Here is a 23,943-nt window from a genome sequence, read left to right as displayed (position 1 = left end):
CAAGTCGTTCAAAATACGGCCGCTCGACTCGTGACTGGGAAAAAACCCTGGGAATCAATCTCACCTTCACTGAGATCCCTTCATTGGTTGCCAGTAAAAGACAGAATCACTTTTAAGGCACTCTGTCTGACACATAAGTGTATTCAAGGCAATGCCCCCCAATATCTATGCGAAAAACTAAAAAATCACAACCCCAATCACATTCTGCGATCCACCGACCAAAATCTACTCCAGATACCCAAAGCCAGATACAAGTCCAAAGGAGAACGAAGATTTGCAGTCCAAGGACCTAGACTATGGAACGCTCTACCAACCAGCATCCAAATGGAGGTGAATCACCTGGCCTTCAGGAGAAAGATCAAAACCCATCTTTTCTGAAGGCAAAAGGACAGTAGGGAACGGATACTAAGCGCCCTGAGGCGATTAAGTTTGCATGTGTTGCGCTAAATAAGTTTCTCACTCACTAGGTGGGTAGGAACAGAGCCAAGTCCATCCCAAGGTGGGCAGGAACAGAGCTGAAACCACCCTAGGGATTTGTAGGAACACCAAACCTAAGTTGGCAGGAACAAAGCTGAGACCATCTCAAGGTGGGCAGGGACATCCAAACCTCCTAGGTGGACAGCAACAGAGCTGGGACCATCCCAGGGTGGGCAGGTACAATGAAAACTCCTAGGTGGGTTGGAACAGAGCCGAGTCCATCCCAAAGTGGGCAGGAACAGAACTGAAACCACTCTAAGGATTTGTAGGTACACCAAACACCCTAGGTGGGCAGGAACATATCTAAAGCCATCCCAGGGTTGGTAGGAACACTCAAACCTCCTAAGAGAGCAGGCACACAACTGAGACCATCCCAGGGTCGGTAGGAACTGAGCTGGGACCGCCTTTAGGAATTTTAGGAACACCCAAACCTTTAATTTGGCATGGACAGAGCTGGTACAACTCCCAGGGTGGGCAGGAACACCAAAACCACCTAGGACCAAATTAGAATGAAAGCCGATCAAAAATGACGTTGACTTAGTGTTGCCATTGGTTCCAGTTAATGTCTACCACAAATTTGAACCCTGAAAATTGCAAAAGAATGGCCATTGAATGTGATGGGCTGCTGTAGGACACTCGATCTTGATTACACTTCTTACTCAGAGTAAAGCTCCAGCCTAATGGCCTCTACTCCTGTCCTGGGGGTAGTTGTACCTTTTTGGTTTCCTCCTCGCTTTACCACCCAAGTTAGATTCGATCTCCCCACTGGGAACTTAAGCTTTCAAGTACAACTTTCATGCAACTTTTGAGGGTTAGCATTGAATTCTATGGCCCTCAAGTTGCATGAAAGTCGGACCAAAGTAGTGCATGAGCATCCAGTATATAAATGGGTATCGTTGGCAAACATGGGGTACGACTTGTCATGCGATTTTAATGTCCAAAGTCGTATGACAAGTCGCATAAGTATGAATGGGGTTTAAAAACCTTACAGGGGCTCTAATCCTATAATACTCCATCCGAAATGAAAACATTTTTTGTTTTTTTTAATTCTACTTTTAACCACTTGCTTACTGGGCACTTCAACCCCACTCCTGCCCAGACCAATTTTCAGCTTTCAGCGCTGACTCTTTGAATGACAATTGCGCTGTCATACAACACTGTACCCAAATACATTTTTTTTTTTTTTATCATTTTTTCCCCCCACAAATAGAGTTTTCTTTTTGTGATGGGCACTGATAGGCGGCACTGGTGGGCACAGAGGTGACACAGAGGTAGCACTGAAGGGCTTTGATAGGTGGCACTGAGAAGTGGCACTATCAATGCCCATCAGTGCCACCTCTATGCCCTTCAGTGCCACCCATCAGTTTCACCTCTGTGCCACCTCTCAATGCCTTTCAGTGCCACCCATCCGTGCCAATTCTCAGTGCCACCTATCAATGCCCTTCAGTGCCACCCATCAGTTTCACCTCTGTGCCAATTCTCAGTGCCATCCGATAGGTGGCACTGATAGATGGCAGTGGGGACTGATGGGTGGCAGTGATGGGCACTGATGGGTGAGACTGATAGGCAGCACTGCTAGGTGGCACTGTTTGGCACCACTGGTGGGCCTTGATAGGTGGCACTCTTTTTGCACTGGCAGGCAGTACTGGTGGGCACAGATGTCCCTTGCACAAAAGCCGGTGATCGGCTTTTTTTTCTCCTCACGCTGTCGGCTTAAGGAGAAAAAATAGATTACCAAGCTTTTTTTACATCACATAATCAGCTGTCATTGGCTGACCACGTGGTAATGGGCCGGGATCGGCCCCTTACTCGGATCTGTGATCAGACGAGTCTCAGTGACTCAGTGATCACAGGGCCCTGAAGTGGGCGCGCAAAAGAGAGGACGTCTATTGACGGCCACCCGGCAAAGTAGATCCGTGCTGTAGCCGTCATTCAGCTATAGTACGGATGGGAAGTGGTTAAAGCACAGGATGGAAAAGTACTCTTAATCATAGCCGGGACAAGGGGTGGGCAGGAGGGACAGGTGCCCTGGGCGTAGTTGTATATTGCAGAGATGGGGGCGCCGCCATTCTTACTATATGCCTGACAGGAGTAGTGAGCGCAACATCACTACTCCTGTCAGCCAAGCACTAGGAGCAGTGAGGAAAGCAGTAGAGAGCCGGGAGGCATTGCTCTATCTCCTCTCTGCCTCAGAGGTCTCCCACCATGCACAGTTCTTGCAATGACTCCACTCTTAAAAAAAAAAAATCCTCCTATTGACAAGCAGGTGACTGCTGGGAGTAGGATCCCCCTAAGCTTGCATATAATGGGGGGGCTCCGTTTGGCATCTTTGCCCTGGGCACTGGTTGACCTTTGTCCCAGCACTGGTTGACCCTTGTCCCGGCACTGGTTGACCCTTGTCCCGGCACTGGTTGACCTTTGTCCCGGCACTGGTTGACCTTTGTCCCGGCACTGGTTGACCTTTGTCCCGGCACTGGTTGACCTTTGTCCTGGCACTGGTTGACCTTTGTCCCGGCACTGGTTGACCTTTGTCCCGGCACTGGTTGACCTTTGTCCCGGCACTGGTTGACCTTGTCCCGGCACTGGTTGACCTTGTCCCGGCACTGGTTGGCCCTTGTCCCGGGACTGCTCGTAGTCATACAGCACTTTAAATCTTGAGGTTTCAGGTAACTGTATTTTTTTGTGTAGTCGCCTCTTGGAGATGTTGTCCCTTAACCACCTTCCAGTTATGATCTCGCGTACGCTGGGCCCGGAGTTCGGCGGTAGTATTGGTCTGATGTTTTACTTGGCCAATGTGTGCGCTTGCGGAGTTTACGTTCTGGGCCTGGTGGAGGGTGTGCTGGATATTTTCGGAACAGGTCAGTCCTATCTTCTAGCCCAGTAATGGGGAACCTTGGCACCCCAGATGTTTTGGAACTACATTTCCCATGATGCTCATGCACTCTGCAGTGTAGCTGAGCATCATGGGAAATGTAGTTCCAAAACATCTGGGGTGTCGAGGTTCACCATCACTGATCTAGCCTGTCATACGCCTTTTTTCTTCCTTTTTGGTTTCCTCCATAACGCCTTCTGTCTCCGTTATCTTCCCCCAGACTCGTCTGATCCCGCCAACCCCCTGCGCTCGCTCCCACAGGGGTACGGATACAACTACCTCTACGCCAGCGTGGTCCTCCTCCTCTGTCTGTCCATCTGTCTGGTTGGGGCGTCCATTTACTCCCAGGCTGCCTTCTTCATCTTCATTCTGGTCTTTGTGGTCCTCTTGTCCATCTTGCTAAGTTTCTTGGCCGTTGGGCCGCGCCAAATCACTATCCGACACGGGGGGAACGTGACGTTTATTGGCGAGTACACCGGAATCAACCGCACCACTCTCCATAACAACCTGCAAGGTAAGTGCTGTGTATGGGTTGTATCACCAATCGGCTGTCCTTGTCTTTCCAGTATATTATGGGTAGACTCCATCACTTCTGAATGATCCAAAGGGGATGTTGGGCTCTAGGGTTGCCACCTCATCCCTTTTAAACACATATGAATTTCACAGGTTCCGAGTCTATTTTAATGCAGTAATGAGTTTAATCAGCCACAGAACCTGTGTAATTAATATGTGTTCAGGTTTAAAGGGATGAGGTGGCAACCCTAGTGGGCACAGTAGGTGTCCAGACCTGTAAACTCAGCACAGGGATGGTGGGAACCCCTCATAACGGGCACAGCAGGTGTACAGACCCAGAAACTCTGCACAGGGATGGTGGAAACCCCTCATAATGGGCACAGCAGGAGTACAGACCTGGGAACTCAGCACAGGGATGGTGGGAACCCCTCATAATGGGCACAGCAGGTGTACAGACCCGGGAACTCAGCACAGGGATGGTGGGAACCCCTCATAATGGGCACAGCAGGTGTACAGACCCGGGAACTCAGCACAGGGATGGTGGGAACCCCTCATAATGGGCACAGCAGGTGTACAGACCCAGGAACTCAGCACAGGGATGGTGGGAACCCCTCATAATGGGCACAGCGGGTGTACAGACCCGGGAACTCAGCACAGGGATGGTGGGAACCCCTCATAATGGGCACAGCAGGTGTACAGACCCAGAAATTCAGCACAGGGATGGTGGGAACCCCTCATAATGGGCACAGCAGGAGTACAGACCCGGGAACTCAGCACAGGGATGGTGGGAACCCTCATAATGGGCACAGCGGGTGTACAGACCCGGGAACTCAGCACAGGGATGGTGGGAACCCCTCATAATGGGCACAGCGGGTGTACAGACCCGGGAACTCAGCACAGGGATGGTGGGAACCCCTCATAATGGGCACAGCGGGTGTACAGACCTGGGAACTCAGCACAAGGATGGTGGAAACCCCTCATAATGGGCACAGCGGGTGTACAGACCCGGGAACTCGGCACAGGGATGATAGGAGCGCCTCATAATGGGCACAGCAGGTGTACAGACCCGGGAACTCGGCACAGGGATGATGGGAGCGCCTCATAATGGGCACAGCAGGTGTACAGACCCGGTAACTCGGCACAGGGATGGTGGGAACCCCTCATAATGGGCACAGCAGGTGTACAGACCCGGTAACTCGGCACAGGGATGGTGGGAACCCCTCATAATGGGCACAGCGGGTGTACAGACCCGGGAACTCAGCACAGGGATGGTGGGAACCTCTCATAATGGGCACAGCAGGTGTACAGACCCGGAATCTCAGCACAGGGATGGTGGGAACCCCTCATAATGGGCACAGCAGGTGTACAGACCTGGGAACTCAGCACAGGGATGGTGGGAACTCGGCACAGGGATGGTGGAAACCCCTCATAATGGGCACAGCAGGTGTACAGACCCAGGAACTACAACGTTGGGCAGTAGAGGGATATATTTGGTGAAGGGGGTGGATTGACTTTTTCCCATATCGTTGGATTTCACGGTTTCTCATGTCAAGTATTTTGAAAATGAGAATAAAAAAATAAAATGTTCCACACTTGGCACAGACATTGCTTATTGGAGAAGTCCAGCCTGAGCTCTTTATCCCGGGCTTCTCCTCTGGGTCACAGGCGTGCGATCCGTTTTCAGCGCAAAGACCCAATGATGACGGCACTAAACCTAAAATAAGGTTTGCAGTGAAAAACGGTTTAACAAAACGTGTTGATTGGGGGGAGGGAACCGGAACCAGTAAAGGCAAAATATAAGCAGATAAAAAAAAAAAAAAAAAAAAAATTGTCATCTGTATATCTTTTTTGTTCTGGTGGATTTACTGTCCTGTCCTTCTCTCTCTCCAGCGGAATATTCTCTGGATTACACCACTGGAAACCTCATGAACTTTGCCATCGTTTTTGCTGTGATGTTCAATGGCTGCACTGGCATCATGGCGGGGTGTAACATGTCTGGTAAGTCATGGTACTAAAAAATTTATATATATATATATATATATATACCAGAACCTTTTTCCTTTAACCACTTAAGACCCGGGGACCTTTAGGCAGCTAAATGACCCGACCAGTTTTTGCGATTCGGCACTGCGTCACTTTAACAGACAATTGTGCGGTCGTGCGACGTGGCTCCCAAACAAAATTGGCGTCCTTTTTTCCCCACAAATAGAGCTTTCTTTTGGTGGCATTTGATCACCTCTGCCGTTTTTTATTTTTTGCGCTATAAACAAAAATAGAGCGACAATTTTGAAAAAAAAATTCAATATTTTTTACTTTTTGCTATAATAAATATCCCCCAAAAAATCTATAAAAATTATTTTTTTCCCTCAGTTTAGGTCGATACGTATTCTTCTACCTATTTTTGGTAAAAAAAAATCGCAATAAGCGATTGGTTTGTGCAAAATTTATAGGCCCAGATTCAGGTAGAATTGCGCTATATTTGCGCGGGCACAGGGCAACGATTTTGCCCTGCGCCCACGCAAATATTTTGCGCTGCCCTCGATTCACGGAGCAGTAGCTCCGTGAATTGCGAGGGCGCGCCGGCAAAATTGCCCGGCGTAAGCGCGCGCAATGTAAATGATCCCGCCGGGGGCGGGAATCATTTAAATTATGCGCGCTCCCGCGCCGAGCGTACAGCGCATGCTCCGTCGGGAAACTTTCCCGACGTGCATTGCGGCAAATGACGTCGCAAGGACGTCATTTGCTTCAAAGTGAACGTGAATGGCGTCCAGCGCCATTCACGCATCACTTACGTGAGATTCAAATTTCACAGCGCGGGAAGGCCGGCTATACTTTAGCATTGGCTGCCCCTGCTATTAGAAAGGGCAGCCTTGCGCTAAAGTTGCCGTACGGAAACTCCGTACCTGGCTTGCGCGGGGCCCGCGCAAGTTTGTAAAACAGTTGGTAGTATGCAATTTGTATACTACACGCTGATCACAATGGGAGCGCCCCCTAGCGGCCCACGCAAGAATGCAGCCTAAAATCTGCGAGGCATAAGAGCCTCATGCCGCGCAGATTTTAGGCTGCAGTCGGCGTAACAAGGTTTCTGAATCAGGAGCACTCGTTACACCGGAGCAAGTAAGCAATTGCGCCCATGTAACTTATGGTTACACAGGCGCAATTGCTTCTTGAATCTGGGCCATAGTGTTTACAAAATAGGGGATAGTTTTATTGCATTTTTATTAATTTTTTTTTTTACTACTAATGGCGGCGATTTTTCCTGACTGCGACATTATAGCGGACACATCGGCCAATTTTGACACAATTGTAATTTTCACAGCAAAAAATGCTATAAAAATGCACTGTAGAATATGCAAATGAGATGGATACGCCGATTCAGAAACGTACGTGCGCCCGGCGGATTTTTTAACGTCGTTTGCGCAAGGCTTTTTCCGGCGTAACGTTACTCCTGCTATATGAGGCATAGCCAATGTTAAGTATGGACATCGTTCCCGCGTCAAATTTTGAAAATTTTACGTCGTTTGCGTAAGACGTTCGCGAATAGGGCTTTGCGTAAATTACGTTCACGTCAAAAGCATTGACTATTTGCGACGTGATTAGGAGCATGCGCACTGGGATACGCTCACGGCCGGTGCATGCGCCGTTCGTGAGAAACATAATTATGTGGGGTCATGTTTTATTTACATAAAACACGCCCACCTCTTGACAATTTGAATTCAGCGCGCTTACGCCGCCAGATGTACGCTACGCCGCCGCAACTTACGAAGCAAGTGCTTTGTGAATACTGCACTTGCCTCTCTAAATTGTGGCGGCGTAGCGTAAATAACATACGCTACGCCCGCACAAACTTACGTCCCCCTACCTGAATCTAGCCCTTCCCGTCCTTTCATATTATGGCACACAAAATAATAAAAAATAGTGACCCCTAGTGGGGAGTATTGCAGATGACACCAAAAATATATTGTATATGTCACAATGAAAGTGATATGTGCAACCAGTGACCTCTAGTGGTTACAAACATTATAACACCTACATACATATATATAGCAAAGTCCATTAATCCAATGCTGTCCACACACAATCCAACAATGAATGACGTAACACCACGTGTACCCTCCACCAGTCACACTATGCGCTCACCTCCCAGAGCGCCCCCCCTCAAGTGTTTCTGTTATCCTGACTGAACGTCCATGCCGGCGCGCCCCCCTCTGTCAGAGGCTTCTTACCACGTGATCAGCTGTGACCAATTACAGCTGATCATCGTGTATACCAGGACGTGCCGGTAAACGGCATTCCTCGGTTGACGCTGGCAGGGAGAGCCGATTGGCGGCTCTCCCTGTCGGGGGGGGGGGGGGGGGTCTGAGCTGATAATCAGCACATTGATTATCAGCACAGCCGCCTCCCATGTACCAATCAACTGTCAACCAGTGCCCCCATAATAAAGTATGCCAGTGCCCGTCACAGCTGCCTGTTGGTGCCCATCAGTGCTGCATATCAGTGCCACCTATCGGTGCCCATCAATTCTACATATCAGTGCTTCATATCAGACCACCACAGCCGCCTGTCGGTGCCCACCACTGCATATCAGTGCCCATCAATTCTACATATCAGTGCCCACCAGTGCTGCATATCAGTGCAGCATATCCCACCACCACAGCCACCTATCAGTGCCCACCACTGTATATCAGTGCCGCCTATCAGTGCCCATAAATTCTACATATCAGTGCCCACCAGTGCTGCCAATTGGTGCCACCTCATCAGTGCCCATCAGTGCTGCATATCACACCACCACAGCCGCCTGTCAATGCCCACCACTGTATATCAGTCCTGCCTATCAGTGCCCATCAATTCTACATATCAGTGCCCATCAATTCTACATATTGGTGCCACCTCATCAGTGCCCACCAGTGCTGCATATCACACCACCACAGCCGCCTGTCAGTGCCCGCCACTGCATATCTGTGCCACCTCATCAGTGCCCATCAGTGCTGCATATCACACCACCACAGCCGCCTGTCAGTGCCCACCACTGCATATCTGTGCCACCTCATCAGTGCCCATCATTGCTGCATATCACACCACCACAGGCGCCTGTCAGTGCCCACCACTGCATATCAGTGCCACCTATCAGTGCCCATCAATTCTACATATCAGTGCCACCTCATCAGTGCTGCATTTCAGTGCCCATCAGTGAAGGGGAAAACAACATTTTATGACAAACTAAAAAAAAGATTTTTAAAAGAATTTTCAAAAATTTTGTTTATTTTTTTTATTTTTTATAGTTTGTTTAGCAAAAAATAAAATCCGCAGAGGTGATCAAATACCACCAAAAATAAATCTATTTGTAGTAAGAAAATTATAAAAATATCATTTGGGTACAGCGTTGCATGACCGCGCCATTGTCTTTCAAAATGCGACAGTGCTGAAAGCTGAAAATTGTCCTGGGCAGGAAGGGGCGCAAGTGCCCGGTATGGAAGTGTTTTAAGCTCCCAATAGTAAACTCCTGTAAGCGTGATCTCTCGTATGATGGCAACAGAAAGGTAAAAAAAAGGAACTAGCGTACTGTCATACTATAAAACTAAATGTATTTAAAAACGCAAGCGACTATTCCACTAACATTTAGGAATGGACTACCCCTGGTGCATACAGGTGATGAACTTGAAAATATACAGATCTGTCCCGGGGGGGGGGTCACAAAACCGGCGTGCTCCCCCGATTGATCGTTCTTACGGGCAGCGAGAGGGGACGCCCCCCGTCCCGCCGCTCTCCGGGGCTTCTACCGACTCAGTGAGTCAGACAACAGATCCCAGGCCCCCGAGTTCCTACCATAGAGATTCCGGTGGACCAGATGGTCGCGGGAGTCTCTATGATTGTTTGGAGGCCGGGCGCGATGATATGACGCTGCGCCTGGCCTCTGCATTCAAAAAAAACGGCGGCGCTGATCCTTTTTTTATTTTATTTTAGGCTTCCCAGCCTAGGGGTGAGATGTGGGGGTCTTATTGACCCCCCCCCCCTTCATATCTCACTGTAAAGAGGACCTGTCATGCTATATTCCTATTACAAGGGATGTTTACATTCCTTGTAATAGGAATAAAAGTCATCAATTTTTTTTTTTTTTTAAGTGTCAAAAAAATAAAAAAATTAAGTAAAATTAACAACAATAAAAAAAATATTTTTTAAAGTGCCCCTACTCGCACACAGAAGCGAACGCATACGTAAGTCCCGCCCACATATGAAAACGCTGTTCAAACCACACATGTGAGGTGTCGCCGCGAACGTTGGAGCAAGAGCAATAATTCTAGCCCTAGACCACCTCTGTAAATAAAAACATGCAACCAGTAAAAAAGAATTAAAGCGTCGCCCATGACGATTTTTAAGTACCAAAAGTTTGGCGCCATTCCACGAGCGTGTGCAATTTTGAAGGTGGACATGTTGGGTATCTATTTACTCGGTGTAACTTCATCTTTCTCCCTCGTCTTCCAGGACGGCACGCTGAGAGTAGACTGGCCACCTGACAGGAAACACAATCAAAAAAAGAGGTTAAAAGGCCCCACCCTTCCCATGTGCCTCAGTTTCTGATTGTGTTTCCCCTACAGCGAAACAGTTTTTTATTTTTCACCTGACCTAAGGCCTGGGGCTGGTGGTCCCCCCCCCGGAGTCTAGACCACAGGTACTGGGTGCTTTTGGGTCCGGTCAAGGTGCTTGCACTTTCCCGGGGGGGTATCCCTTCTTTATGGTCTAGGGAGGCTGAAAGTGCTAACTAAGAAGAGTGCCTCCCTGGACGCCAGAGCCTCCTAGCTAGCAGGGCTTCCCTAGTGCTCTGAGGCGGCCGTTCCTCCCCCCCCCCCCCCCCGTCTTCCCTCCTACCTTACAGGGAGACTTCCCCTCTGCAGCGTGGTGTCGGCTGGGCTGGGCGCCGCTCCGAGCGGCGCCGTCACTTGCTGGGCGCGTATTGATGACGCGCACGACGGCGTGACGTCACTCCGCCCCTACAAGATGGCGGCCTCCACCGACGGATGCCACATTTCGCTGCAGAGCACAGCAGAGGCAGAGCAACACGCAGCCGGGGAGAGAGAAGGGCCGGGCGCCCTCATCATGGAGGACCGTCTGACAGACCTGGCTGCTGAGGAGTCCACCCGGGGTGAGTCCTCCTTGTGTTCGGGGGTGGGGGGCCCCCCCCCCCCCCCCCCCCCCTCTTGTTGTAAAACCTCAGCTGTGAGAGTATGTTGCTAATGGGCCTTTCTATTTTACATTATGTTTTAGGAGAGGACCCTTCTGCCCAGGGGGAAGCCAGTAGATCTACTAAACCCCTTAAAAAAATTAAGAAATGTGGGAATTGTAATGATAAGCTCCCGACAGACTATAACAAACCCTTTTGCTCCAAGTGTATCCTTAAACTAGCTGGGAAAGAGACCTCGCAAATCATGAAGGATTTTCTCTCTGTGCAGTCGGAAATGCTCGCCACTCTCAAGGATTTTAAATCTTCCTTGAAAAGTAGGGAGTCTGATCCCCCTGTGCCTGGTCCTTCGTCCCAGGAGGGATCCATTTCTGCGCGGCTGGGTTCCCGCCAGCGAACTAGGAAGGCTCCTTCCTCTGACTCCGAGGATTCTGAGGTCACTCTTCAGGACGAGGGCCTGGTGGAAAGCCAGGCGGAGGAAGAGGACGAGGATGCCAGGTCTGGAAAATATATATTTTCCGCGGATGATATGGAGGGTCTTCTCGCAGCCATTTACGCCTCTGAGCAGATCCAACATCCAGCGGAGCAGGTTTCAGCCCAGGACAGGATGTATTTGGGTTTAATTAAGCCTCAGTCTAAGACTATCCCAGTGCATCAATCCCTCAAGGATATTATCCGGAGGGAATGGGCTGAGCCAGAAAAGAAACTTCCCAAGTTTAAGACCTGGAAACGCCGCTGCCCCTTTAAAGATGAGGTGGAGGATACCTTTTTTAAAGTTCCTCGTCTTGACGCATCTTTAGCTCAGGTCTCTAGACAATCCGATCTCTCTTTTGAGGATGCAGGGAGTTTAAGGGATGCCATGAATAGGCGTGCTGATACCTCCCTCCGTAGAGCCTGGGAAGCCAATGCAGCCGCTTTGGGTCCTGCGTTAGCTTCAGCATGCGTCGCAAGGAACACTGCCGCTTGGACTTCCAGGCTGTTAGATCATCTAGCAAGTTCTTCCAAGTCTAGAGAAACTCAAGAGTCCCTCCAGGTGATCGGCAGTGCGGTAGCCTATTTGGCAGACGCAGCTATTGAGACGGTTCGCGCTTCAGCCAAGACTGGAGCACTTATCAATGCTTCTAGGAGAGCTGTCTGGCTGAAAACTTGGAGGGGCGACCTTGCGTCAAAAAACCGCTTGTGTGCGATTCCGTTTGAGGGTTCCCTCCTGTTCGGCACCGCATTAGATCAGGCCCTAGCGAGATCCTCTGAAAAAGGAAATAAATTTCCCTCCAGACCTAGAGCAAATAGGGGGAAGTTTTTTCGTCCCAACCAGAGGAAAAACCCCCCCCCCAGGGAAGAAATCGGCGCCCGGCAGGCGCTGGGGGTTTGGAAAGGATAAGCCAAAGAGTGGGATCCTTTTTTCCAGCCCCAAGCCTGGTGAAAAGGATCCCAAGTGACGAGAGGGTAGGGGGCAGGCTCTCCAGGTTCCTTCCCGCTTGGGAGGAGATAACCAGGAGTCCTCACGTCCTTCAGATCATCAGGGAAGGTTACAGGCTAGAATTCCGCCAGTTTCCTCCCCCCATTTTTCTCCTCACACACCTACCAAGCGATCCTCGCAAAGCCGCTGGACTTTCCCAGAACGTTGCCAGCCTGGCCGAACAGGGAGTCATAGTCCCAGTCCCTCCAAATCAAGAGGGCCAGGGGGTATACTCCCATATTTTTGTCGTTCCCAAACCACTCGGGAAATTCAGATTGATCATCAATCTCAGACCCCTAAATGTTCATCTTCAATACAAAAAATTTCGTATGGAGAATGTTTACAGTCTCAGGGGCCTCTTGTTAGAAGGCGTGTTCATGGTGACAATAGACTTGAGGGATGCTTACCTTCACGTTCCTATTTGTCCGGATCACCAGAGATTCCTCAGATTCGCCCTCACCTCTGCCCAAGGAGTTCAGCACTGGCAGTTCTCGGCCCTCCCCTTCGGACTGGCTTCCAGTCCGAGGGTGTTTACGAAGGTCCTGGCAGAGGTGATGGCTTTTCTACATTTAAAGGGGATCTCCCTCGTCCCTTACTTGGACGACCTTTTGCTCTTCAACCTGAGTCGGGATCAGCTCCTTCTGGACCTGGCCACTGTCATAACCACCCTGGAATCCCTTGGTTGGATCGTGAACAAGGAGAAGTCTTCTCTCCTTCCAGAACAAAGGAAGATGTACCTAGGTTTTCTTATAGACTCCCTAGAAAGGAAGCTTGTCTTATCCCAAGACAAAGCACAGGGTCTTATGACAGCGGTCAGGTCCCTAGTGGCGGCTGTAGATTCCTCTTTCAGAGAAATCATGAGGTTGTTGGGACGGATGACTTCGTGCATCCCGGCAGTTCCTTGGGCACAACTCCACTCAAGGCCCCTGCAGGCCTTCCTTCTCTCATCTTGGGGGGGAACGGAAGAGACGTTGGATACCAGGGTCAGTATCCCGGTTCCAGTAAAAGACACCTTACAGTGGTGGCTGTTGCCCCAGAACCTTTTAAAGGGTCGTCTGTGGAGTCAGGTCAACCCGATCAAAGTCACTACAGATGCCAGCAGCTGGGGGTGGGGAGCCCATACGGAGGAACTTCGAGCCCAGGGTTCTTGGAATCCCCAGCAAAGGCGGGCTTCTTCCAACTACCGGGAGTTATTGGCGGTTGGGGAGGCTCTGGAAGCCTTCGAGGAGAGAATTCAGGGCCGAGAGGTCCTAGTCCTCTCCGACAACGCGACTACGATCGCCTTTCTCAACCGGCAGGGGGGCACCAGGTCACACTCTCTCCTAGCCCTCTCCCTGAGGATCCTAAGTTGGGTAGAACAGAGGGTGCCCTCTCTTCTAGCGGTCCATATAAGAGGGTCCCTCAATCTGGAGGCCGATTTTCTGAGCCGCCAGCCCATCCTTCAGGGGGAATGGGAATTATGCCCGGAGACCTTCAGCTGGATTTGCCAACAGCTCGGTCGCCCAGAAGTAGACCTCTTTGCGTGCAAGGGGAACAAAAAGGTGAACAGGTTCTTTTCCCTCTCCCGAGAGCAGGGTTCACTGGGGGTGGATGCGTTGGCTCAACCCTGGAGATTCCGGTTGGCCTACGCCTTTCCTCCCTTGAATCTCATCCCAAGGGTTCTGCAAAAATTGAACGCCTCAGACACCAACCTGATTTTAATCGCTCCTTGGTGGCCCAAGAGGTCCTGGTTCCCCACCCTGAAACATTGGGCTCTAGCTCCCCCGCTTCCTCTCCCTCCCCGGGCGGGTCTTCTGCGGCAGGGGCCGGTCTCTCATCCGAACCCAGAATTCTTCAGCCTGACGGCATGGCTCTTGAGAGGTGGAACCTGCAGCAGAGAGGCTGTTCGGAAAAGGTGATAGGAACCCTGTTGGCTAGTCGCAAGAAAGTCACCAGACTCATCTATGCAAGAATTTGGGGGGTCTTTTCGCGCTGGTGCTCCGCGAAACAGATCTCCTACCCTGACATCCCCGTCATCCTGGATTTCCTCCAGGATGGGGTGGAACTAGGCTTAGCCACTAAGACCTTGAGAGTCCAAGTTACGGCCTTGTCCTATTTTTTGGACAGGAGCCTTTCTGGGGATCCTCTTATTAGGAGGTTTCTGACAGCTAGGGACAGACTTTCCCCTATAAAAGTGTCTAGAGTTCCCCCTTGGGACCTCTCCCTAGTCTTGAATCAGCTATCTAAGGCACCATTCGAACCTATAGATAGTATTCCAATTAAATTACTTTCCTTTAAATTTACTTTTTTGTTGGCTATCACGTCTGCCAAAAGAGTTGGAGACATGCATGCTTTTTCCATTAAGGAACCCTTTCTTCGGGTTTTTGAAGACAGGGTGGTACTGAGTCAGGATCCTCTGTACCTGCCCAAAGTGGCAACTAAGTTCCACAGATCCCAGGAGGTAGTCCTCCCTTCGTTTTGCGCAGATCCCAAGAATGAGAAGGAGGCTACTTTTCATTGCTTGGACGTAAGACGTTGTCTTTTGATTTATTTAGAGAGGGTAAGTGAGTTTAGGAATTCCCCTCATCTTTTGGTTAATTTTTCTGGTCAGAAAAAGGGTCAGCAGGCAACGAAAGCTTCTATATCCAGATGGATCAGGCAGGCTATTTCTTTATCCTACACCTTAGCGGGTAGACCAGTTCCTGTTATCAAGGCCCATTCCACCCGATCACTGGCAGCCTCCTGGGCAGAAAGAGCAGGAGCTTCCATAGAACAAATATGTAAAGCGGCGACCTGGTCAAGCCAGAATACGTTCGTCAGACATTACAGAGTCGAACTGCTGTCACCGCAAGATCTGATGTTTGGTAGGAAGGTCCTACAGACGGTGGTCCCGCCCTAAGGTAGGCCCGAAGATTGCTTGTTTTTCTCTCAGCGTGCCGTCCTGGAAGACGAGGGAGAAATGACCAGTTACACTTACCGGTAGCTGGATTTCTACGATGTCTTACAGGACGGCAGGCCTACTTCCCTCCCTGTTATTTACTGCTATTCGGAGTTATTTTTTTGTTAGGTCCTAGGACCGTGTTCTAATAGCGGTTACTTATCTACAAACTGAGGCACATGGGAAGGGTGGGGCCTTTTAACCTCTTTTTTTGATTGTGTTTCCTGTCAGGTGGCCAGTCTACTCTCAGCGTGCCGTCCTGTAAGACATCGTAGAAATCCAGCTACCGGTAAGTGTAACTGGTCATTTCACATTATGCAAAACAATTGGGCTAACTTTACTGTTTTTTTTTTTTTAACCACTTAAGCCCCGGACCAATATGCTGCTAAATGCCCAAAGGCGTTTTTACAATTCGGCACTGCGTCGCTTTAACAGACAATTGCGCGCTCGTGCGACGTGGCTCCCAAACAAAATTGGCGTTCTTTTTTTCTCCACAAATAGAGCTTTCTTTTGGTGGTATTTGATCACCTCTGCGTTTTTTTTTTTTATTTTTTGCACTATAAACAAAAATAGAGCGCCAATTTTGAAAAAAATTCAATATTTTTTACTTTTTGATATAATAAATATCCCCCAAAAACATATATAACATATTTTTTCCCTCAGTTTAGGCTGATACGTATTCTTCTACATATTTTTGGTAAAAAAATTCGCAATAAGCGTTTATCGATTTGGTTTGCGCAAAATTTATAGCGTTTACAAAATAGGGGATAGTTTTTTTTTTTTTTACTACTAATGGGGGCGATCAGCGATTTTTTTCGTGACTGCGACATTATGGCGGACACTTCGGACAATTTTGACACATTTTTGGGACCATTGTCATTTTCGCAGCAAGAAAATGCATTTAAATTGCATTGTTTATTGTGAAAATGACAGTTGCAGTTTGGGAGTTAACCACAGGGGGCGCTGAAGGAGTTAGTGTTCACTTTGTGTGTGTTTACAACTGTAGGGGGGTGTGGCTGTAGGACTGATGTCATCGATCGAGTCTCCCTATAAAAGGGATCACACGATCGATGCAGCGCCATAGTGAAGCACGGGGAAGCCGTGTTTACATACGGCTCTCCCCGTTCTTCAGCTCCGGGGAGCGATCGCGAGGGGGCGGCTATAACCGAATAGCTGCGCCGTCGTCCCGGAGCGCCCCCCGCGGAAATCCGACCGCCGCATGCATGTAGCGGGGGGTCCCGATCGGACCCCCGACAAGGCAAGGACGTACCTGTACACTCATCTGCCTGTAGGTGCCATACTGTGGACGTACATATACATGCGGCGGTTGGGAAGTGGTTAAGCATGAAACGTTTAATAAAAAATTGCTGCGCAAATACTGTGCGAGATAAAAAGTTGACCGACATTGTGTGTGTGTGTGTAGATCTATCTATCTATCTATCTATCTATCTATCTATCTATCTATCTATCTATCTATCTATCTATCTATCTATCTATCTATCTATCTATCTATCTATTCTCTCATGTTTGTAACCACTAGAGGTCACTGGTTGCACATATCATTGTGACATATATAATATATTTTTGGTGTCATATGCAATACTCCCCACTAGGGGTCACTATTTTATTTATTTTGTGTATATACATCACATTGTAACTTTTGGAAAAGAGGGAGCGCTTGACATTTCTTTTTCTTTTTACTCTGATCTGCTAATAACAGTTGGTGTTGAGCAGCAACCTCTTAGATTTAATATATAGCACTTACTTTATATTTGTAACGCAGAAGTAAATTTCCCTTTATTTGTAACCACTAAAACATGGTTGTGCGACCTGTGGGCCACCAGCTGTTGCAAAACTACAAGTCCCATGAGGTATTGCAAAGCTGACAGTTACAAGGTTGACTTCTAAAGGCAGAGGCATGATGGGACTTGTAGTTTCGCAACAGCTGGAGGTCCACAGGTTGAGAACCCATACACTAAAACTAAAATGCAACTCCCTATACATCCCCCCCTATACTCTTCCCTATACACCCCCCTATACTCTTCCCTATACACTCCCCCCTATACTCTTCCCTATACACCCCCCTATACTCTTCCCTATACACTCCCCCCTATACTCTTCCCTATACACTCCCCCCTATACTCTTCCCTATACACTCCCCCTATACTCTTCCCTATACACTCCCCCATATACGCTCCCCCCTATACTCTTCCCTATACACCCCCCCTATACTCTTCCCTATACACCCCCCCATACTCTTCCCTATACACTCCCCCCTATACTCTTCCCTATACATCCCCCTATACTCTTCCCTATACACTCCCCCCTATACTCTTCCCTATACATCCCCCTATACTCTTCCCTATACACCCCCCTATACTCTTCCCTATACACTCCCCCCTATACTCTTCCCTATACTCTTCCCTATACACCCCCCTATACTCTTCCCTATACACTCCCCCCTATACTCTTCCCTATACACTCCCCCCTATACTCTTCCCTATACACTCCCCCTATACACTCCCCCCTATACTCTTCCCTATACACCCCCCCCTATACTCTTCCCTATACACCCCCCCCATACTCTTCCCTATACACTCCCCCCTATACTCTTCCCTATACATCCCCCTATACTCTTCCCTATACACTCCCCCCTATACTCTTCCCTATACACCCCCCTATACTCTTCCCTATACATCCCCCTATACTCTTCCCTATACTCTTCCCTATACACCCCCCCTATACTCTTCCCTATACTCTTCCCTATACACCCCCCTATACTCTTCCCTATACTCTTCCCTATACACCCCCCCTATACTCTTCCCTATACACCCCCTCCCTATACTCTTCCCTATACACCCCCTCCCTATACTCTTCCCTATACACCCCCTCCCTATACTCTTCCCTATACACCCCCCCTATACTCTTCCCTATACACCCCCTCCCTATACTCTTCCCTATACACCCCCTCCCTTTCCTCTTCCCTATACACCCCCTCCCTTTCCTCTTCCCTATACACCCCCTCCCTTTCCTCTTCCCTATACACCCCCTCCCTATACTCTTCCCTATACACCCCCTCCCTATACTCTTCCCTATACACCCCCTCCCTTTCCTCTTCCCTATACACCCCCTCCCTATACTCTTCCCTATACACCCCCCTCCCTATACTCTTCCCTATACACCCCCTCCCTATACTCTTCCCTATACACCCCCTCCCTTTCCTCTTCCCTATACACCCCCTCCCTATACTCTTCCCTATACACCCCCTCCCTATACTCTTCCCTATACACCCCCTCCCTATACTCTTCCCTATACACCCCCTCCCTATACTCTTCCCTATACACCCCCTCCCTATACTCTTCCCTATACACCCCCTCCCTTTCCTCTCCCCTATACACCCCCTCCCTATACTCTTCCCTATACACCCCCTCCCTATACTCTTCCCTATACACCCCCTCCCTATACTCTTCCCTATACAGTAAGGTGACCAGATTTTTTAAATGAAATCCGGGGACATATTTTTTCTTTACTAGTAATGGCAACAATCAGCGACTCTCTGCCCGTTGCCGCCCGCCTCACAGCCTCTCAAGTCTTACTCTTCAGGCCCCGGCTACTACTGGGTGGGGAGCGGAGGAAGATCACTCCACCAGGGAAGGAAAGGAGATGGGCAGGTGGCTGGCCAGGATTTGAGCCAAGGCAGAAAAACATGCTAGTGGAGCTGGATGGGCATGTGCCCGAAACTGAAGAAATATTCCCTCCGCTCCGACCAGCACATGATCATCAGAAAGGGGCACAGATAATGGGAAAAATACACCCCCCTATGCTAGTAGGCACGGCGGATCGGGGGTGTGTAATTCAATTTTTTTTATTTTAATTCTGCACTGACTGTCTTTGAAATTGTACCTGCTCCATATTAAATGCAATCTGGGGACAAAACCAGGGACAGACTTGGTCCGGGGACAGTGTCCTCAATCAGGGGACTGTCCCCTGAAACTGGGGATGTCTGGTCACCCTACTATACACCCCCCCTATACTCTCCCCTATACTCTTCCCTATACTCTCCCCCTGTACACTCTCCCCCACACTCCGCTTGAGTGCTTCTGTCATATACCGCTTCCTATCAGTCTGGATATAGATATCAGATATTCCAGCTGCTCACAAGCACACGTCGAGACTTGTTTGTCTGCTGAACATGGAGTGTTTATTAGAACCAAGAATACGGCCTTATATACAGTTAAAGAGGAGGTAACCAGAACATAACTTAACATGAGCTAATTAACTAATCATTTACCCAGACTAGGTGACTCATAGATATGATCTTTCAGGGTAGACGTCACGTCTCCTCGCTCACCTGCTATACAATACACATTATCATAAGTGTAAACACAGGACATCTTCACATAATAGCAGGGTAAATTAGCATAGGGAACAGACCGATGGCTGGAGGGGATGGCATTAGCATTTCCTTACACTGTAAGTCCCAACAGTATGAATCGGTCACTTTAATGGCATATACAGGGTCCCCAGGCATACAGCTCACAAAGCGCACCGATCCTCCAAATGCCAGGGCACATGATCGCAAGGCAAGAGGCCAGAATTCAGTCCCCTCCAAAAGCCTCTGTCCCGGGTGAGTCTGTCACACTCTCCCCTATACACTCGCTACTGTACTACATTTATTTTTCTTCTGCCTGGAGTTCCGCAAAACGCCACAGAATTCTGATGAGGAACATGCAATCTAAAACATTTGTCCATTTTCACAGGGGAGTTGAAGCAGCCGAGTCGCGCCATTCCTCTGGGAACAATAATTGCGGTCATCATCACGTTCTTCGTCTACCTGGTCCTCTTCATATTAGCAGCACTTACCTGTGACAGGTGAGAATTCCTCCACCGAACGAGTGCAAATCCAAACCGAGCTTTCTTCAAACAGAAGGTCTATATAGAGTTCTATTGTGTTCATCTTTATAGACCGGATACATCCTAAATATAGAGCCATTTATCCAACTGTCCATCCAGAGCCTCTGGTTTATAGACCGGATACATCCTAAATATAGAGCTATTTATCCAACTGTCCATCCAGAGCCTCTGGTTTATAGACTGGATACATCCTAAATATAGGACCATTTATCCAACTGTCCATCCAGAGCCTCTGGTTTATAGACCGGATACATCCTAAATATAGAGCCATTTATCCAACTGTCCATCCAGAGCCTCTGGTTTATAGACCGGATACGTCCTAAATATAGGACCATTTATCCAACTGTCCATGCAGAACCTCTGGTTTATAGACCAGATACATCCTAAATATAGAGCCATTTAGCCAACTGTCCATCCAGAGCCTCTGGTTTATAGACCAGATACATCCTAAATCTAGAACCATTTATCCAACTGTCTATCCAGAGCCTCTGGTTTATAGATCAGAAACATCCTAAATATCGAGCCATTTATCCAACTGTCCATCCAGAGCCTCTGGTTTATAGACCGGATACATCCTACATATAGAACCATTTAGCCAACTGTCCATCCGGATTTCCCCTGCCTTAACTGTCTCCCTCTAATCTTGGTGGATTAACTAGAATGTTCTCCTTTTCTTCCCCACTAGGACACTCCTGAAAGAAGACTACGGATTCTTCCGACCCATCAATATTTGGCCGCCCTTCGTCCTAATTGGGGTGTATGCCACGTCTTTGTCTGCCTCTATGAGCACCCTGATTGGGGCGTCTCGCATTCTGCACGCACTGGCCAAGGATGACCTGTTTGGTAAGTTGGTCTTTTTCCTTTGTGGGAGGGACCATCATTTTTTTTTTTTTCTTTTATTTTCTGTGTGAAGTTGAGAAAATAAAGTAAACCTCTCCTGAAAGCTTAATTGGAAGCTGCAGCTAGTCATCCTCATTTCCTGGCCTAGCCCTTTCCTCCCCGGCCGGTGGCCTTGGCCCACCCCTTTTCACTCATTGGATTTAGTTTTTTTGGGGATGGAGGCTCGGCATCACATGCTGGCGTGTGGTCTGCATGCAAGTTCAGCCTGCCTAGAAACGCCCACTCCTCCACACTGACACCCACCCATCAAAATATTTTGATGATTTTGCATAACTCCTCCCAAGAGGCCACCCACTTTTTGCATCAGGCCTTAGGAGCAGACTACTGTGATGTTTTCAGGGTGCTACCGTGTTTCCCCGAAAATAAGCCTGGGTCTTATATTTATTATGCCAACAAAAGACACAGTAGGGCTTATTTTCGGGGTAGGCCTTACCATGTAATGTGCGGTCTTCTCTCTCCCTGCCTGACAGGAATCCCCAGTGTGAACTGAGTTAAAATGCTTCTAAAATCCTATAATCCACTCTATTACAGTATTATATAATGTACAATGTGTGCGTTTCTGTAATATAATTGTAGCGAATACCTTCGTTATAGTGCCGCTCTGCACTTCTGTTACCCGCCGGAGCTCTCTTCCCCACAATTATATTACAGAAACACACACATTGTGCATTATAAACTACTGTAATAGAGTGGATTATAGGATTTTACAAGCATTTTTAACTAGGGCTTATATTGCAGCCCTCCTGGAAAATAACGCTAGGTCTTATTTTCAGGGTAGGTCTTATTTTTGGGGAAACTGGGTATGTACAGCACTGGGACTGGATCATCCAGCACCCAGGGCAAGTATGTGGATCTGCACCCCCCTGCACCCCCCTGCACCCCCCTGCCCTGTGGCTAATGCATGATGTAGAATGGATGTATCATCCTGCACTCATTCTCTGCCCCCTTACTCCGGCTGCCCATGGTTGGCATTGAGTGCATGGTTCACATATGTGACCAATCACTTTTTTCCTTGCAGCTAGAAGATGCATGGTGTGTATTTCATGCCAGTTATGGGCAGAGAAGGTGAAGAGTGGGTATGCTGGAGCAGGCTGTGGCAGCCCACTGGTTGCCAGCCACTTATCTGGAGAATGTGGTAGGTACACTCCATACCACTGTGCCCAGGGCTGCTTATCCTCCTGCCCACCGGTGGCGGCTGGTGCTCCAAAATTTTATTGGGGTGAGCAAACAAAAAAAAAACATCAAGCGCAGCCACTGTGGCCCATCGGTTGCCGCCACTGTGGCCCATTGTTTCCCACCACTGTGCATCGCCCGGCACTTGCCTGTCTCACAACGGGTCACAGTGGCGTCCTCCACGTCCATGCTCCTCGATGTCTTCTCCCGTCCTCTCTATCAGGCGTCCAATCACAGCGCCTGTTGTTTCAGATAATCAGGTGACAGGTAACAGACCCGAGCACCTGATTGGCTGAGAGGCTGGTCAGTGTTAGGAAAACTATTTATTCGCTTTCCTAACACAACACTGAGTGAACAGCGAGCGCCCAGCATAGCACCCGATGTTCACCATTTTGGACGCCTATTGGGTGCTTCCAAAAACAGACAAAAAACGGCTATAATTCAGGTGCCCGGCGCCCGACAAAGGGCTGGACACCTGAATGGGGGGTGGCGGCGGCGATCATAGATGGATAGATTCATGCATCTATGGTGAGAGAGAGGGGGGCCGCGCCCGTGCGCCCTTTATAGATGCACCGCCACTGCTGCCCACCCCTTGTTCTAACCCTGTACGGCCCCCTGCAGGAAGAAATTAAATCCAGGGACAGACAAGCTGGGGAGAAAAGGGTTAGAAAATGCTGAATGCAAAAAAAAAATTGTGTCAGACCCCCTCTCCCTCCAGTATAGACACCTGCCCCCCGTAGTACAGACACCAGAGAGCGGTGTGTGTCCCACGAGCATAAGCCCCTCCTCCTCTGTGGGTGTAATATATTTGGCCATTTTGGAGAAATCGGCATCGGCCGATTTTTATCCAAATTAGGCCGATATTTTACATGGCCACTAGCGGTGCCACGGATCCGGAGCTAGACCGAAGCCGCGGCCTTTCCTGATGCTGTGACCGCGGCCCGCTCTCTGGTGTCTGTAGTACGGGGGCAGAGGGGGGGGGGTGTCTATACTGGAGGGAGAGGGGGTCTGACACCATTTTTTTTTTTTTTTGCACCAGTGCCACCTGCCAGTGCCAATTGGTGCCACTTGCCATCCAGTGCCATCTGCTAGTGCCACCATCCAGTGCCAATAGGTGCCACCTTCCATCCAGTGCCATCTGCCAATGCCACCTGCCAGTGCCAATTGGTGCCACCTTCCATCCAGTGCCATCTGTCTATGCCACATGCCAGTGCCAATACCAGTGCCACCATCCAGTGCCAATTAGTTCCACCTTTCATCCAGTGCCACCTACCAGTGCCAACTAAAGCCATCTGCCAGTGCCAATTAGTGCCATTGCCACCTGCCAATCAGTGCCATCTGCTAGTACCATCTTCCAGTGCCAATTAGTGGCATCCAGTGCCACCAAAAAAAATATAAAAATCGGCCGCAAAAATCGGCTTCATATATCGGCCGCCCAGATTTCTAAATATTGGCATCGGCCAGAGAAAAACCCATATCGGTCGACCTCGAGTTAACTCTTGGATATCCTTGTTGATTAATGTCAATGAAGGAACTATACG

At 49.1% G+C, this 23,943-nt stretch overlaps 1 protein-coding gene across 1 annotated transcript in view; it reads left to right on the top strand.

Moving 5' to 3' along the window:
• Positions 1–23,943, top strand: part of SLC12A9 (solute carrier family 12 member 9) — a 55,555-nt gene that overhangs the window by 9,792 nt on the left and 21,820 nt on the right. Inside the window, exons 4-8 of the mRNA XM_040347017.1 lie at positions 3,204–3,335; positions 3,570–3,863; positions 5,753–5,860; positions 20,176–20,287; positions 21,015–21,172. Coding sequence (XP_040202951.1) covers positions 3,204–3,335; positions 3,570–3,863; positions 5,753–5,860; positions 20,176–20,287; positions 21,015–21,172 — 804 coding nt within the window. The remainder of the gene's footprint in view (positions 1–3,203; positions 3,336–3,569; positions 3,864–5,752; positions 5,861–20,175; positions 20,288–21,014; positions 21,173–23,943) is intronic.

Source organism: Rana temporaria, chromosome 3, assembly GCF_905171775.1.
Source record: "Rana temporaria chromosome 3, aRanTem1.1, whole genome shotgun sequence".
NCBI lineage: Eukaryota > Metazoa > Chordata > Amphibia > Anura > Ranidae > Rana > Rana temporaria.
The sequence above is the reverse complement of the archived record's forward strand: the minus strand, read 5'-3'. Positions and strand labels throughout refer to the sequence as shown.